The 16,279-nt window shown below is 44.3% G+C and overlaps 1 protein-coding gene across 1 annotated transcript in view; it reads right to left on the minus strand.

The window, feature by feature from the left end:
• Positions 1-16,279, minus strand: part of LOC117803349 (angiomotin-like protein 1) — a 115,036-nt gene that overhangs the window by 78,417 nt on the left and 20,340 nt on the right. The window contains 1 exon segment of the mRNA XM_034666147.1: positions 8,018-8,153. Within this exon segment, the coding sequence (XP_034522038.1) occupies positions 8,018-8,102 (85 nt within the window). The 5' untranslated portion in view covers positions 8,103-8,153.

A 16,279-nucleotide genomic window follows, 5' to 3' on the forward strand; every position in this document is an offset into this window, starting at 1 on the left:
CCTGTGTATGCTTGACTTTTATAGACGTCTTATAAAGAAATGGTTCTGCTGGATGGTCACTGATCTATAAAGGACAAGGCACAAGCTTACATGTTGGAAGCTTAGCTCTGTCAGGTTTTTTTTCTTAAGTTTTTCAACTTTATTTTATTTTTATTTTTTAAGATTTTATTTATTTATCTGAGAGACAGCACATGTGGGGGACAGGGGTAGAGGAGCAAGGAGCAAGGAGCTCGATGTGGGGCTTGATCCCAGGACCCTGGGATCACGACTGGAGCCCAAGGCAGATGCTTCACTGACTGAACCACCCAGGAGCCCCAGCTCTGTCGATTTTTAGAAGGCATTCTCAGGGATGTTACTAAACCTCTCAGAGCCTTGAAGTCTTGACTTATTTCACTGGATGGTCAGAAGCTAACAGGGGAAGTCTGTGTGTGTGCTTAGTAAATGTGCCTTTCTCTCCAACATAGAGGGCCGGACCATGCCGGAGTCCCCTCTTTTGACTGTCCTAAAGGAGAGTACTCCTCATGCACCAGGGTGTCTGCAGACAGGAAGAAGTTCCTCCTCCTGTTTCTAGGTCACAATTATTAGAGAGGGACATGTCGGGAGACAGTGGCAAGGAGGAAATATTTCTGGGACTCAGGTTTTCCATAGAAACAGATTATAGAAGGGGCTAAGATCTAATGTCCACTCTTACTATTGCTTGCTACATCATGAGTTGAATGGGTTTTGGAAGCTAGCCTGGGAACCCAACCTCTAGCTTTAATATTCATATATGCATATCTATGCAGGTATGTATACAAATATATAATATCACATGTATATATAAGTTGTTATATATATAAACTGTTATTATATAGACAAATAGTATATTTTCAAGGTAAAGGAAAAGTTATTTAAGTACAGATGAGTATAAACTAAAAAATGAATTCCTCTTTCCCATCCTATCTCAGTCTCCATCCCCAGACTGAAACACCATCCACAGTTGCTTGTGTGTCCTGGGAGAGAAGTTTTTAGGCATATTCAAATGTATATATGAATTGTTTAAATAAGTTACATATCATACTACAGATTCCAAGTTAAAAGCAATACATTTCTAAGTGAAGTTTTGGTCCAACTCCAATCATAAGCTGGGGTGTGACTATTTTCTGTTTCGTAGGGCAAGAAAGTGTACAAAAACCAGAGAAAAAAGGTCCTATCCACCAGCAGAAAACAGTAAAATTTTGAGGAAAATGTAGACACTGGAAGGGTGATACTTCAGTTTTCTGGAAAGCTCCATTAGAACCCCCATTCCTTGGTGAATGAAGTATAGTCATGTAGCAACATTGGCTCCAACCCTAAGATCAAAGGAATCCTTAGCTCCATCTCTTAAGCCAAGAGTACACTGCAGATGCTTTTGGGGTGGCTAGAATAGTGCTCTGAGCACAACGCCCAAAACTAACACCCTGCTGAGTGGGCAGGGGCTGCCCTGTGGCCGGCTATGCCCACTGTAGTCTGGGAACGCCATCATCCTCTGGCCAACTCTGCTCACAGGTGGCAGGGCCGGCCTTGACCGTAGGCTCTACTTGGAAGAAAGGCCACAGACTGGGCCCCTGTTGTCATCTCTAGCCGGCCTTTATGGGCTGCTCTGACTCTGAGGTCCCCAGGGGCTACACAAGTCCTGGGTCATCGGAGAAGAGGAGGAGATGAGAGTTTCATACAGGTACAGCTTCTTCCTCCAAGAAATGGGAAAGGGGCTAAATGCCACATGGGGAGACTTACTTGCAGCTAAAGTATGCTATCAATTCCGTTTGCAAGAAAGAGCTGTGCAAATTCCATAATTAAGTTTGAATGATAGCCAGAGGCTGCTGGGATCTGTCCACAGCCTTCCCAACCCCAGGCCCTGGAAGGACACCAATCTCAAGCATGAAAGACAGAAAGAAATGGGCTGAGCCCTCCCTCTGCCTTCCTCTCCTCCCTGGCATTGCCCTTTGCTCCTCTTCTCCGCAGGTAACCTTCTGTCTCCTGGAAGCCCTCTGCTAGTTAATAGCAGAGCAGCAGAGAAGCAATGCCCGCCCCTCCTCCCCTCTTCTCCCTGGGGAGCGTGGGCAGGGCTGATTTAGGAGGGAAGAGTGGGGCCGTGGCTGCCTGAGCACAGCACGACTCTCTTCTGTTATCCAGTCTCTTATCTGTGTCCTCTTAGGACAGGCCAACCAAGGACAAATATATGCTCACCCATAAGGTTTCGTTAGGAAGAAATTTGCACTTAATTGGTCACGGCATTAGCTCCGGGGCTGAATCGGCCCAAAGGACATCTCCCCTCCTCCTAGAGTTTAATACGTGTGTGTGTATATATATATATATATTTAATATATACTTAATACATGTATATATGTAAATATATATGCATTTTTAGCACAACCCAACTTCTTTATAATTCTTAATGAAATGGAGGAAGAAAACATAGTTGTTTTATTTCCCTTAAATGAAAATCAAAACCTCAGATAACTGTGTTAAGTGTTTTATAGCTTCCAGAAGAAAGAAATGGTTTCTACGGGAAGAGTAGGAAGAGTAGTTAACTATCTCGCACCTGAGAAAAAGTCATTATCCTTAGCAGAAACAATACAAGCCAAAAGATGATAGGATACTAAGACTGCCAGGAAGTCAAGGATTCATTTTGGTAAATATGCTAAATAAGTTCTCGGAAAAATCCGAATACCAATGCAGTAGGCCCTACTAACAAGAGCGAGGTGTTTCATGAAATACATAAACAAATTGTATCCATCCAGCCCTCCAGGATTCCTATTACTAAGTATGGAACAGAGATGAAGATTTAAAAGACTTCTCACTCAACATCCTATCAAAGGAAATAAACTCTGGCTGAGCCAAGAAGCTACTGGAAGGTGTATGTGGACATGAATCAGAATAAAGAACCATTCCAAAAATACACACAGAAAAAGGTCCCTGCAGAGGAAAATCATAACACTTCCAACTCGCACTCAGTTGGATCTATTGAGTGAAATCTGACAAAATACCCTGTGTTAAGATTAAGGGGGGGGAACATTTGCTGCAGTTGAAGTTTATGACCAAACCATTAAAAAAGAAATCCATTGGATGTATGTGAGTCTCTGCTAAGACATGGAGACCTGCCCCATCTCGAATTTCCCACCTGAGATTCCTGTACTGAGGCCTGAGAGGAACTCTCTTCTTTCAGAGACTACAAATAGTCCACTTGGCCTGCGCGGGGCCTCTCTTCTTTCACCTTGGAATGGGTTTTCCAAGAAGCTATGGCCCTAGCCGTGAACATAGCGTAAGTGCTGGAAGGAGCCTTGGAAGCCAGGGCCCTCATTTTGCCACTAGTCTTTGGTAAGTCTCCAAACCTGCCAGCCTGTGAGCTCCTCTGGGAAATGTAAAATGAAACGACTTTTNAAAAAAAAAAAAAAAAAAAAGCTTTTCATGATAACTGTACAAAAACAATTCACAGTAATTTTTTTTTTTTTTTTTTTTTTTTTTTTTTCCCCCCCAAAAGAAAAGGAAAAAAGGAAAAAAAAAAAAAAAAAAAAAGCCTCACAGAAAGGTTGACATGTCAGATAGTGTTGTCCTTTGAAAACAACAGACAGGGGTGCCGGGGTGGCTCTGTCGGTTAGGCAACCAACTCTTGGTTTCAGCTCAGGTCATGATCTCAGGGTTGTGAGATCAAGCCCCGGTGTCGGGCTTCGCAGGGAGTCCGCTTGCAGATTCTCTCCCTCTGCCCCTCCTCCAACTCTCTCTTAAATAAATAAATAAATAAATAAATAAATAAATAAATAAAGCTTTAAAGAAAGAAAAGAAACCAACAGACAAGGAAGTACAATGGACACGGCATAGCCTGGCAATAGAAAGACTGGAGTTCAAATGCAAGCTGTGCCAGCATTTGCTGTATGAGCTTGCCTCCCCAAGGCTCAGTTTCCTCATCTGCAAAGTGGGGATATGTAATAACACCTTGATGAGATTTCAGTGAGAATTTATGTGAAATCAAATAACGTCCACGGCAGCGCTGGGCACACATGCCACCCCCAGAAAAAGTTCCTCTTTTCCTTCCTGACTGATGTTAACACTCTCCCTGACCTTGAGGGAGACCAGAAGGGAAATCTGCTCCTTCCTGTTTCCATACCCGGAATGGGGGCGGCGGCGTGGCATTTCGACAACACGCCTGGCCTCTCCTGCCAGGTGTGGGTTCCCGAACTTCCTGCCTCTCTCCGAATGAGGAGCGTAAGCAGGTTGAGTCTCCTGGGAAGAATGGAGGACAGTAGGATTCCCAGAGAGCTGAGTGAGCACATCTGTAACAGGAAGAAGCGCTTCAGAGACTCACTAGGAAAGGCTGCAGAGGCCGCCCCTCCTGCGCCAAACCCTCAAACGTATGATGTGGCAGCTGGCGAATCGAAGGGGCAGCCAGATCAGCTGGTGATGGCACAGTCAGAAACAGAGCTCTGGCCAAACACTGGCCCCCCTTCTATTTGATGTGTCAGGCACTGCAGACGATTTCATTTGGAAAATGTGTTCCAGACCTTTAAAATAAATTTGAAAAACCACCCACCCAGGTCCTGGAGGGTGTTTTTAGGAGTGTAGGAAGCAAGGCAGGCGGAGGGACTTTCCTCCAGAAACTCTATTTCACCCCCAGACTCCCTGGATTCTCCTTGCCAGCTTCCTGGAGGCTGTCCCTCTCTAATGGCAGCCCGAGATGCTCTGAGGATAACACAGAGGCAGATGTTGCGTGGATTTGGCCCTGCCTTTAGGCCGATGACTCACCAGGATGACGGAGCTTCCCTGGCAGATAGCACAGTTCTCAGAGGACTCTCCGAAGCCAAGAACAAAACCCCAAGGCTTGGACATCTTCAGGACTTTCTCTGGGACTTCACTAGAAATGGAAACTCTCTTCACCCACACTGGGTCTCAGAAATGGAGGTGCAGGTACCAGCCCGTGGTGGGAGAGGTGGGACAGGGTTTAGGGCATGGAGGAAAGATGCTCAGAAGCAGGTGGGTCAGGGCCTTGGCAATGCATTAGCTGGAGTGGCCGTAGGAGGGTCTTGGATGATAATCCACACATTGCAACAGCTCTGTTGATTTTCTGGCCCTGCTCCTAGCCTGTGCTCTTTTCTACTATGGCAATGAAATAAGCAGCAATAAAAATCTGTAATTGGCCCACCAGAGCCTTAAACCAAGAAGGCAGAGTAGGGAGTGTTGGAGGGTAGAGTGAGGGGCAATAGCCTATCGTGGCTTGGGGTCAGGTAGATCTAAGTTCAAATACCCACTCTGCCATTCACCAGCTGAATGGCCTTGTGCAAGCCCCGTGTCAGCCTCTTCGAGCTCAGTTTCAATTATAAAATGAGAACGAGGCTGTGAGAATGAATTGAGATCATCTGTATCTCTACAAAAAAAGGCTCAGCATAACGTCCAGTGCAGTGTACATACCTAAGAAGTGACTGGTTTTTTTTGTTTTGTTTTGTTTTTTAATGATTACTCCAATTCTGACTTAGCTTTGGCCCAGCGGGGCTTCCCCTTTATTTCTGAGTGCAAGTTCCCATTTTGGTCCCCTCTCTAGTCCTCTTTGGACCTGAGCCCTTACCCTGAACCCCAGCCCAGGCTTCTGAGAACCACCCTACTACCAGCTGCCCAGAAGGATTTCCAAGTTTCAGCTACATTGATTCTTTGTCACTGTGCGTCACCCACATACCACAGTGCTACCATATTGTGTCTCAGACACCTCCAGCCTCGCATACTGCTTGTCTGGACCGGGACCACATATGGTACCTATCACCCACTAGAGCTAAGCTCCTCCAGCAGCCCCTGAAGCTTTTCCCTTACCTGAGAACAGGGACTCCCCATTAGTCAGATCTAGGACACAGGTCTGGTTCCCCTTGCTACTAGCCAGCCATGCCTCAAGACGGTAGATACATGACGGGGTCCACTCATGGAGAGATGCAGTGGTTTGTGGAGTTGGTCACAATAAGCAGCTTTTAGCCACCAGTTTGTCACAGAGATTCCAAAAGCTTCTAAAATTCTATGATGGGTGCTTCTATCGCCTAGGTTACAAAAGCACAGGCAGACAAAGCACACCTACTTCCTTTCTCTCCTCTGCCTGCAGACTTTGGCAAACCAGCCTGGAGCCGGGGAGGAAATGTTAGGGGTGTGCTGAACGTCTTCGGAAGCAAGGCAGTGATGCCAAGGGGCAGATGCGTAGAGTCCACCTGGTTACCCCCGTCGAAGATGGCTCTCGGGGAGGGTAGAGATACCCAGGGGACGTGGTCCTACTCACAGTTCATCCATGGAGCCACCCAGCCAGCCCACCGGTAAATATACATGCATCAACCATTTGCCAGGCTGCTTGAGAAAGGGATGCAGTTGTGAATAAAACGAGACTCTGCCTCAGGAAGCCCACAGCCTGTCTGGGATAGGAACAGTCACAGCACAGCGTGGTAGGCACTGTAACCCAGGAATCTGTTCGTTCTGTGGCAGCGCTGAGGTCAGGCCTCTCGTTCAGACCCAGGTGGGGTGGGGAGGTGGGGGCAGGAAGAGACCCCAGAATAGCAGAAGGCAAGTAGCAGAAACCACCCTTCCAGAGGCTCCCAGTGTATGCGAGCGGGATGCATCCAAGTTTCCAGAGGCGGTCAGTACAGCAATGGAGGGGGTTTGTGTTTAGTAGTGAACAGCAGGAGACGGGTCTAGAGAGGTAGGCAGAGGTCTGAACAGGAAGGGCTGTGTGCTGAGCTATGAGGTTCCAATGTATGCCATGGGTGGTGAGAAAATACCAGCATAAGAACCTCTAATAAGTGGCGAGGAGGACAATGTGACAGGGCGCAGGAGAGAACAACTGTTGGCTTCTGGCTGAGCTCGTCCATTCTCAATGTGCTGACCTTTCCTGAGGCAATCTCCCATTGTGAGCCGTAGCCTTGGTGCAGTGCCGTGTAAGTGACCCCACTTTAGAGTTGGGGCACAGCAGAGGGTGGCCTAGTGATCTCCATGCCCACCTTTCTCTCTTGTGTTCCCAGTGCTTGGCACATAGTAGCTGCTCAGTATTGTTGAATGAATGAATGGATAAGCAACAATGGGAGGCATAACCTTACTAAAACCCTCAAGTGAACACATTAACCTCAATGGCCTTTATCTCCCTAGCCACAGAAAGGCTCCTACCGCCACAGTAGCTCTCTGTTAGATTTGGGGGATGGTGGAGAGGTGGACTCTGAGACCTGAAAGAGACCCACTGCTCTGTATGAGGGTTATGGTTCTTACATTTGTATGAATGTTGTATGAACTATGAAAGTTACAACATCCCTATCATTTCACACTGAGCTGTGTTAAGAAAAAGAAGAGACGGTGAGCTGACCTACTCTGTTTATACTGGTTGTATTCTCCTCAATGGCAGTCTTTGCAGGGCTGTTGAGAGGAGAGGAGACAAGATAAGCAGGAATACAGGGGGACCTAGGGTGCTCCATTGGAAGCATCCCACTCATGGTTTCAGCTCAGGTCATGATCTCAGGGTCCTGACTTCGAGCCCCGCATTGGGCTACATGCTCAGCAGGGAGTCTGCTTGAGATTCTCTCTCTCCCTCTGCCTTTGCTCCTCCCCCTACTCACACAGGCTATCTCTCTCTAAATAAATAAATCTTAAAAAAAAAAAAAAGAAGATAAGCAGGAATATAGTGCCTGACACGTGTTAGGTGCTCAGAGGTATATGACTAACCTCCTACCTGGCTAGGGTAAGAGCTCCGTAAATGACAGCTTGCATAACTCATGTCCTTATCAGAGCCCTACAAAGTAGGCATTCTTACTCTCATGTTAGAACTGAGAAAATGATAAGCTTTCTCTGCCCATGGAGCTTGCAAGGAGGAAATTTAGGATCTGAACCAAGATCTGCCAGACTCCAAAGTCCATTCCTCTCCTCTCCACCTGGCTTCTTTTGAAAAGACAAACAGCATGGGGCACGTACTGAGCATAGCTGGGTTGACACAGTGCATGCAGGAGTTGAAGAGTACCACGTGTATCAGGGACATCAAAAGCAGCCATACCCCCTCTGGTGTTGGCAAAGTGATGAATTCCAGCATGAGACAACCAGGTTCCTTCCTCCAGGGGCCATGTTTCACTGAGGTCCATGCTTCCAGTGGACTCTCTTGTCTGTGCAGCTCTCGGATCAAACGGAATCTCCTGAAGTAAATAATGAGCACAAAAATGGAAGATGAATTACCACTGTGCTCTCCTGGGGAGGAGAAGCTTTCTGGGAGGAAAGTAGTCATTTCCAGTTCATTATGTTTCTTTAGCATGCAAAGATTGTTGCAAGATTTGGGCACCGCCCCGAGTGTGAGATCTTCCAAGGGGGCTGCTCGAGTCCACAAATCGTGGTTTCCCTCCCCATTCACTTAACAGATGTTTGTGGAGCAACTACCACATGTCAGGCTTGGAGCAAAGAACCTTGTGTGTTGAGTTCTGCGTGGCTTCTAGATTTCTAGAATTTTAGGGTAGGATACAGTAGAATCTCAAGTTCATAAAAATAAATAGGTATAAACTTCTATAGGTGCCTAAAACACAGATTGGAAAATTTTGGAATAGAAACCTGGAAGTAACTACTAATGCATTGAAATTATGAGTGCTTTTTATTTTCCTTGGAATTTTCTGCATTTTCCATAATAAACATGCATCACTCTTACAGTCTGAAAAAGCTATACAATAAATATTATTTGAAAGAAAAGTACCGGGGCCAAGAAGGACCATGGAGGCCAATTTTCCATTTCCCCCTTGAACACCGTGCTAGAAAGTCACATGTTGTGAGGGCTCTTGGCTTTCATAAAAAGGTCTCTTCACCGGCTGCCTCAAAGAAGTCCAGCCTGGGGAAGCTCTGCATACATCCTGGAAGATTGCAGCTCATGGCCAATCTTTGGCTTCCATTTCAAAGGGATTTTCATAAAGCTCTGCAGGCGGCAGGCTCTCCAGTGGACACAGCTGAATAACTGAACCTGACTCATTGACTCAATCTAGGAATGCAGCAAGTGGGACATCTACCACGTCAGAAATCCTCTCAGCCTAATTAGGATGGGCACCAATGATCATTTGTTATAATCAGACCAGCTGGCTTGATTTGGTCTCTAGAATACTGTGGAAAGTTGCCCTGCAGGTTTGCGCACTGCCCACCCGACTGCAGACATTGCCTTGTTTGCTTTTCGGCTGTCTGCCCAGAGAAGTCTGGTACTCTTGGGAATTGGAACGAAGAACAAAACTTGCCCATAAAACACTAGGAGGTACGAAAGATTGTACTATACTTTATTGGGTACTGGCTGTAGTAGAGATTTGTTTTCAATCCAAGCACCTAAAAATTTTAGAAGGGAATCCTGGACCAGAGGGGTTATAGCACAATGCCAGAGTAAAAACATTGGACTTATCAATAAATCCGGATTTTAGCCCCCTGGCTCAGGCACTACTGGGTGATTTTGGACAAACCACCTACTCTTCTTGGCTTAATTTCCTCAACTGTAGGAATTAGGACCAGATGTTGTCAAGGGCCTGTTCAGTCTTCTAAGACTCTCAGCCTATAATAATATGCTTTACATACAAAGTCAACCTATCCACCCACATTAGTGGGTGGAGAAAGCTGTGTTATTTATCCATTAGCAAACTGAGACATCAGCCTGAACACGTGAGAAGTGGCTGATGAAGGCTAGAGATAGTCTGCCATCAGAACAAGACATGTTCTCTGTGCAAAACTAAGAACATGTCTAGAATGGAAATCTAATCCTGAGCCATGATCACTCTGGCATCACCGTTTAATCAAAAGACCTAAGTATTCGATGTCTTATATCTTAGTATTATTAACAATAATTCTACATCCTTAAAAAGCAACATTTATTTATAGTAGACTGGTCATTCAAACCCCTTTCATGAATCCTTGCAGTATCTTTGAGAAGTGAGTTGGTGATTCTAATAGCTTTCTTTGACAAAAATAGAGCTGTACTGATTTTTGGACAGTGGTTTTCCCCCATCCCCCTTGACCCAGTGGCCTAGGCAAACCCTGGCCCCCAGGAACCATATTTGTAAAATGATCTCTTCTGGATGTGTGAGGCTAGATTCTGAACAAATCTGAACTACATAGGTTCCCATTGTTTTATTAACTTCAACCTACAAACCCTGCTGTTTTCTCTGATGCTTGAATTTCACACCCCAGCTTGGCAAAGCCACACACAAAATGTGAAATGAATGCATCAAACACAAGCATTTCAAGGAAGACTTTGATCAATCATATCTGTTACTGACACTCCAACACCATCACTTCGATCAAGGGAAGCCCCAGAGTTGTTCATGAAAGTGTGGAGCCTAGAAAACATTTTCCCCCAGGCCTTTGGCCATAACTTATTCAGGGTTTTGTAGGAAGTGTTGAACCTCTATCCAAGACTAAACTCTCTCAAAGACTAAGTCCATGAAGAAGAAACTAAAAAGACAAAATGGGGAGTGAGGAAATACTTCCTCTAAAGGATAAAGTGGGATGGTGTGAATGGGAAAGCCTGTTGAAATCCTACAGTTGTAAATCTGACCTTGAGAAGCACTTTTTCAAAGAACGATCTGTATTACCATGTTCACTGAAGCATTATTTCCAATAGCCAACATATGGAAACAATGTGTCTTATTAATGAATGAATGGACTAATTTTTTTAAAGTTTTGTTTAACTGAGAGAGAGAGTGCAGGGGGGAAAGGCAGAGAGAGAGGGAGAGAGAAACTCTAGCAGACTTCCACATTGAGCGCAGAGCCCAACACAGGGCTGGATCCCAGGACCCTAAGATCATGACCTGAGCTGAAATGAAGAGTCAGACACTTAACCCAGGTGCCCCTGGATTAATATGTTTTATTTACACACACACACACACACACACACACACTGTAGATCTGGAGGGCATTGTGCTAAGTGAAATAAGCCAAAGAGAGAGACAAATTCTATGTGATATCACTTATATGTGGAATCTAAAAAGAAGAAAAGCAGAACTCCTAGAAAAAAAGAATAGAAAAATGGTTGCCAGGGGCAGGGAGGTGGAGAAAATAGGAAATTGATGGTAAAAGGGTACAAACTTACAGCTGTAAAATGAATAGGGTCTGGGGGTCTAATGCACAGCATAGTGACTCTCTTTGATAACACCGTATTGTACAAATGAAATTTGTTAAAAGAGTAGAACTTAAATGTTCTCACCATAAGAAAAAAGGTAAATATGTGAGGTGATGGATAAGCTACCTAGATGGGAAGAATCATTTTACAATGTACACATGAATCACCATTGTACAGTTTAAATATCTGACAATATTATTTGTCAATTAAATGTCAATAAAGCTGAAAAAAATACATAGAAAAGCAAAGAGAAGAGCTAAGCCACCTACATCGTTGGACACTGGGGTCTATGGAATACTAGGATACTGCGAATACACAATCGATCTTTCATGAATATTGGTTGATTGAATGGATGTGTAAATGATAATGACCAGTGTGTGCAAGAACCCTCATCAGATATCAGACACTGTTACGCTAGCAGTTAAGCTGGCAAAGGAGATCTGCATGCCCTGAAGGAGTGGTGTGGGGCCCAACGGAACTTTGGACTCAAGGAGGTTAGCTTTCTGACTCCCCAGTGACCAGAAAGAAATCTCCTTAAATGAACACGTCAGCCTCTCTTTCAGAGCTGCCTCTAGAGCAAGCCATCTGCTCAGCTGCCTGACCCAAAAATAGGCCACCCTTGATTGACTGATCACATCGCCCATCAGATCAATCACCATGCATTGTCCATCCTAACTCTCAGATGTCTCCAGAAGACATTTACCTCTCCCTGTTCTCAGTTCAGCCACTCTCATCTCCCCGAGTGACTGTGACGTCAGTGGGTCCCTGGCTTGCCTTTTCTCCCACCCAGTCTCCACACTTTGTTGTAGTGATATTTCTGAAACATACATCTGATCATGTCACTCCTTGATTAAAATACTTCAACGATTCATTATCCCCAGGAAAGAGTCCCAATCTCTTGATATAGAAGGCTCAACTATAGCAAAGCATTTACAGTCTCTGCATCAGCTGCCTTCTTTGGCCTTTTGTATGTTCATTTAGCCTTTCTAGAGCTCTAGCAAGATTGTTCCTCCTGCCTCACCTTGCTAACTACAGATTGTCCTTTACATCTCATCTTAGAGTTGCTGTGTTCCCCCACAGACTTCCCTGTGCTCACCTCCTTCCACATGCATCATGCTGTACTGTAATTATCTGTTAATACAGAGAGTTGAATTCATAGCTTATGTACCTGAGAGCAGAGATCCTACTCATTTGTATCCCTAGCCTTTGTACAGTGGCCATTCCAACGTAAGCACGCAATATCTATTTGTCAAACACATCTCAGTGTAACACGTGCCTTTGGAAAAGTATTCTCTTTGCAACCTCACCCACCTCCTCTACTTTTTTGGCAATTTCTCCACCTAAAAACCACGCCTCTCTGCCTCTCCTTCCTGGCCCCATTCTGACCTTCGCATCCAGTCTAACTCGCTAAGATTCTCCCACTTACAGTCCCACTTCAGTTTGCATTCCTGCTCCTCTGCCCAGTGTGCCGCTAGAGCCCCTGCCCTTTGTACACCTGCCTCTCTCCCCACACTTGGGATGAAACCACACTTCTGATTATCCACAGGAGACCTGGCCACTTAATGCAGCAAGTCACACTTGAGACCTCTAACCAACATCTCAAGGGTCATGGCCAGCAGTGGGGCCAGATCTAGAAATACAAACTCAGAAAAATCCTGGCCATACCTTGACTCTGCCTAAACTGCCATAATACAGCTCCAACTGTAGAGAAGGAATAAATTACGTAGAAGTGCTGTATGTGGGGAATCACATGGCATATTATATCATCCAGGTATTCAAGCAACCAGGGATTGTAAGGAATATGAACACCCTCACAGCAAGCAAGTCCACTTACTGATAACTTATACTATCAATCAAGATATACACAACTTATACTACAAACTGAGATGTATAGATATTAATATAGTTATACAAAATTAATTCATTTATTTATTTGATATATATTCACTTGGTATCTCCTATATTCTAGTCACTGTGCTAAATGCTTGGGATAGAACAGGGTAGATATCATTCTTCCTTCAAAGAGTTTTCAACCTTGTCGGGGAGACAGATACCTAGCCATGTCATTAGAGAATAATGTACAAAGTGCAAGCATAAAGATATGCACAAGGTAAAACAAGGATTGGCAAATAATAGAATCTAGAATTTGGTAGGGATCTTAGGACCTTTAGTCCAACCCTTGCCTTATGCACGACTCCCCAGTATATGACTACCCAGCTTGTACTTAAGTACTACCAGTGGGAAGGTCCTCCTTTTCTCTCCAGGTTGCCCATTATACTTGTGAATGCTTTTGTGAAGCACATCATTTTTAAATTCTTAAAATATTAATATTCTTCAACAATCCTCAGTACTGCTGAGCTGTTTTAGGACTCCTACCCCTTCTGTTTTTCAAAGTCTACTTAAAAATGAGATACTCTGGGGCGCCTGGGTGGCTCAGTCATTAAGCGTCTGCCTTCAGCTCAGGGCATGATCCTGGCATTCTTGGATCAAGCCCCACATCAGGCTCCTCCACTGGAAGCCTGCTTCTTCCTCTCCCATTCCCCCTGCTGTGTTCCCTCTCTCGCTGGCTGTCTCTATCTCTGTCATAAATAAATAAATAAATCTTTAAAAAAAAATGAGATGCTCTTCCAGGAATATCAAGATTTTACCCCAATTCTGATGCTCTCCCAAGTCTTGTAGATCTGGACCTTGCTCTTCAACAAGTCAAGAATCAGAAGGAACATTCCATCTTGGTTATGAGTAGAGGCATAAGTCTATCTTGTCACACCCAGAAAACAAACCAAACAACTAAATTGAAGCACAAGAGGGAAGAGGTCCCACAAAGGGATTTTCCTTCTCAACTAGAAATTCCTACCTAATACCTCCATTATCTAGGATCTAGGTGTCTTAGTCAGTTTGGGTTGCTATAATAAAGTGCCACAGACTGTGTGGCTTATAAAAACCAGAAATTGATTTCTTACAGTTCTTGAGGTTGACAGTCTAAGATTAGGGCGCCAGCATGGTCAGGTTCTGGGAGGACTCCCTTTTGGTTGCAGACTGCTGACTTCTCATTGCACCTTCACATGGCAGAAGGGGCTGGAGAGCTCCAGCCTTATTAACCGATCACATTCCAAAGGCTCCACCTCCTAATACCATCACATTCAGGATTAGGATTTCAACTTGCCAGGTTGGAGGGACACAAATATTCAGTCTATTGCACTAGTATCATCTCTCAGAAAACCAGCAACCTTGTGGACCACAGTAGCATAGAGGGCAGTCTTCTCTTGGTCAGCCGCAAGAGCTTGGCTCTGATGTGTTTCAATTTCTAAATTTGGAAGGTTCTTTTCTTTCCATATCCAAAAAAACCAAACACATCAGAGTCTACATTTGGGCTCCTAATATTCAAATGATAACATTCAGCAGCACGTACAATACAAGACTCTTACACCTGGAAAAGAAGAGTAGAGTGCTCTTAAGTACCCACTGTGTAAGAAAATAGCTCTTCATTACCACCTTGAGATACCACCTTACGCCAGTTAGAGTGGCNATATGTACAATGGAATATTACTCAGCCATCAGAAAGAACGATTACCCAACATTTGCAGCAACATGGACAGGACTGGAGGAGATAATGCTAAGTGAAATAAGTCAAGCAGAGAAAGACAATTATCATATGGTTTCACTCATTTATGGAACATAAGAAATAGGAAGATCGGTAGGAGAAGGAAGGGAAGAATGAAGGGGAGGTAAACAGAAGGGGGAATGAACCATGAGAGACTATGGACTCTGGGAAATAAACTGAGGGCTTCAGAGGGGAGGAGGGTGGGGGACTGGGATAGGCCAGTGATGGGTATTAAGGAGGGCACGTGGTGCACTGGGTGTTATATGCAAGTAATGAATCATGGAACTTTACATCAAAAACTAGGGATGTACTGTATGGTGACTAACATAACATAATAAAAAATTATTATAAAAAAAGACATTACAAGAAAAAAAAGAAAAGAAAATAGCTCTTTACATGAATAAAAGGACATGAAGTGCTAGAGACACAGGGTTTTCCTCTGCCTGAAATGACTGATGTTTAGAGACTTGACAGGATTCTACTGGGATTCTTATTTGTTTCCAGGTATTCATAGTAGCTTTGTAGAATTGGAAAGTTTGAGTAACTTAAAAACCATTATTTCGAATTGGCTCATCCAACTAGGCAGAGTATTTGTGAAGGTACCATGGAATTTATTGATGTTAATATTTTAAGTACTCCAATAAATAATTTATGCTACTACTCTCTAAGGAGCTATGGCAACAGGCATATTTTTAGGAAACCTAATGAAGTTATAAAATTATGAGTTTCTTTGCAGAACTCTCAGTGACTCAGGCTTTTCATCTCTAAAGTCAGTCCATTGAGACCGAGCTCAGGAGTCCCTTCTGCCATGAAACCTTCCCAGGCAGAGTTATTTCCTCCTCCCTTTGTGCTTTGCAGGACTTTTTATATTCCATTAGGACAATGCTTTTCCGCTGGATGATAATACTCTCTTTACAAGATGATTGTGATGACCAGCAGGAGACGGTTTCCTCAGGACAAAGTCATGTCTTATCCCCCCTTCCACTGCTACCATTCGCCCAGTAGCCCCATGCCCAGCCAGACATGAGGTCAGACAATGCTTGTTGGGTAAATGACAGTGGCATACCTACAGCTGGGAGACTGTGTCTGCAAAGTCTTCACATAACTTAGGGTTCTATCAGCAATCACAACAAAAGATTTGTCCCCATTTTCTGCCATCCAGGCAGTGCAATGCCTAAGTACACACTGACGGAGCAGGAAAATGGAAAATAAACATTTCAAGAAAATTAGGTTCTCACGTGGCTTGGGTTTGTTTCTTAACTTAGTGACCCTGGACAAATCACTTTATCTCCCTGGAGCTCAGTTTCTCTAGTGTGTGAAATAGGGTTCATAGAGTCCATTATTCTAGCTTTCACAGAGTTTTGTGAAAATCATATGTCAACTCAACAATCACCAAAACCGTATGCAAGCACATAACACTGTCATCATTCAGCAAATTTGATTAGAGCTCTCACCTGCTAGGCAGCATAGAATTTCGACCTGTTGTTGCCTGACTTGGGAGGTGGCATAGTTTGTGGGAGGCAGTATATCTTTACAGTCTAGACTGGGGTAAGAGCAAAGACTTTGGGGACAGATGTAGATTTAAA

This window comes from Ailuropoda melanoleuca, chromosome 8 (genome assembly GCF_002007445.2).
Source record: "Ailuropoda melanoleuca isolate Jingjing chromosome 8, ASM200744v2, whole genome shotgun sequence".
In the NCBI taxonomy this organism is placed as follows: domain Eukaryota; kingdom Metazoa; phylum Chordata; class Mammalia; order Carnivora; family Ursidae; genus Ailuropoda; species Ailuropoda melanoleuca.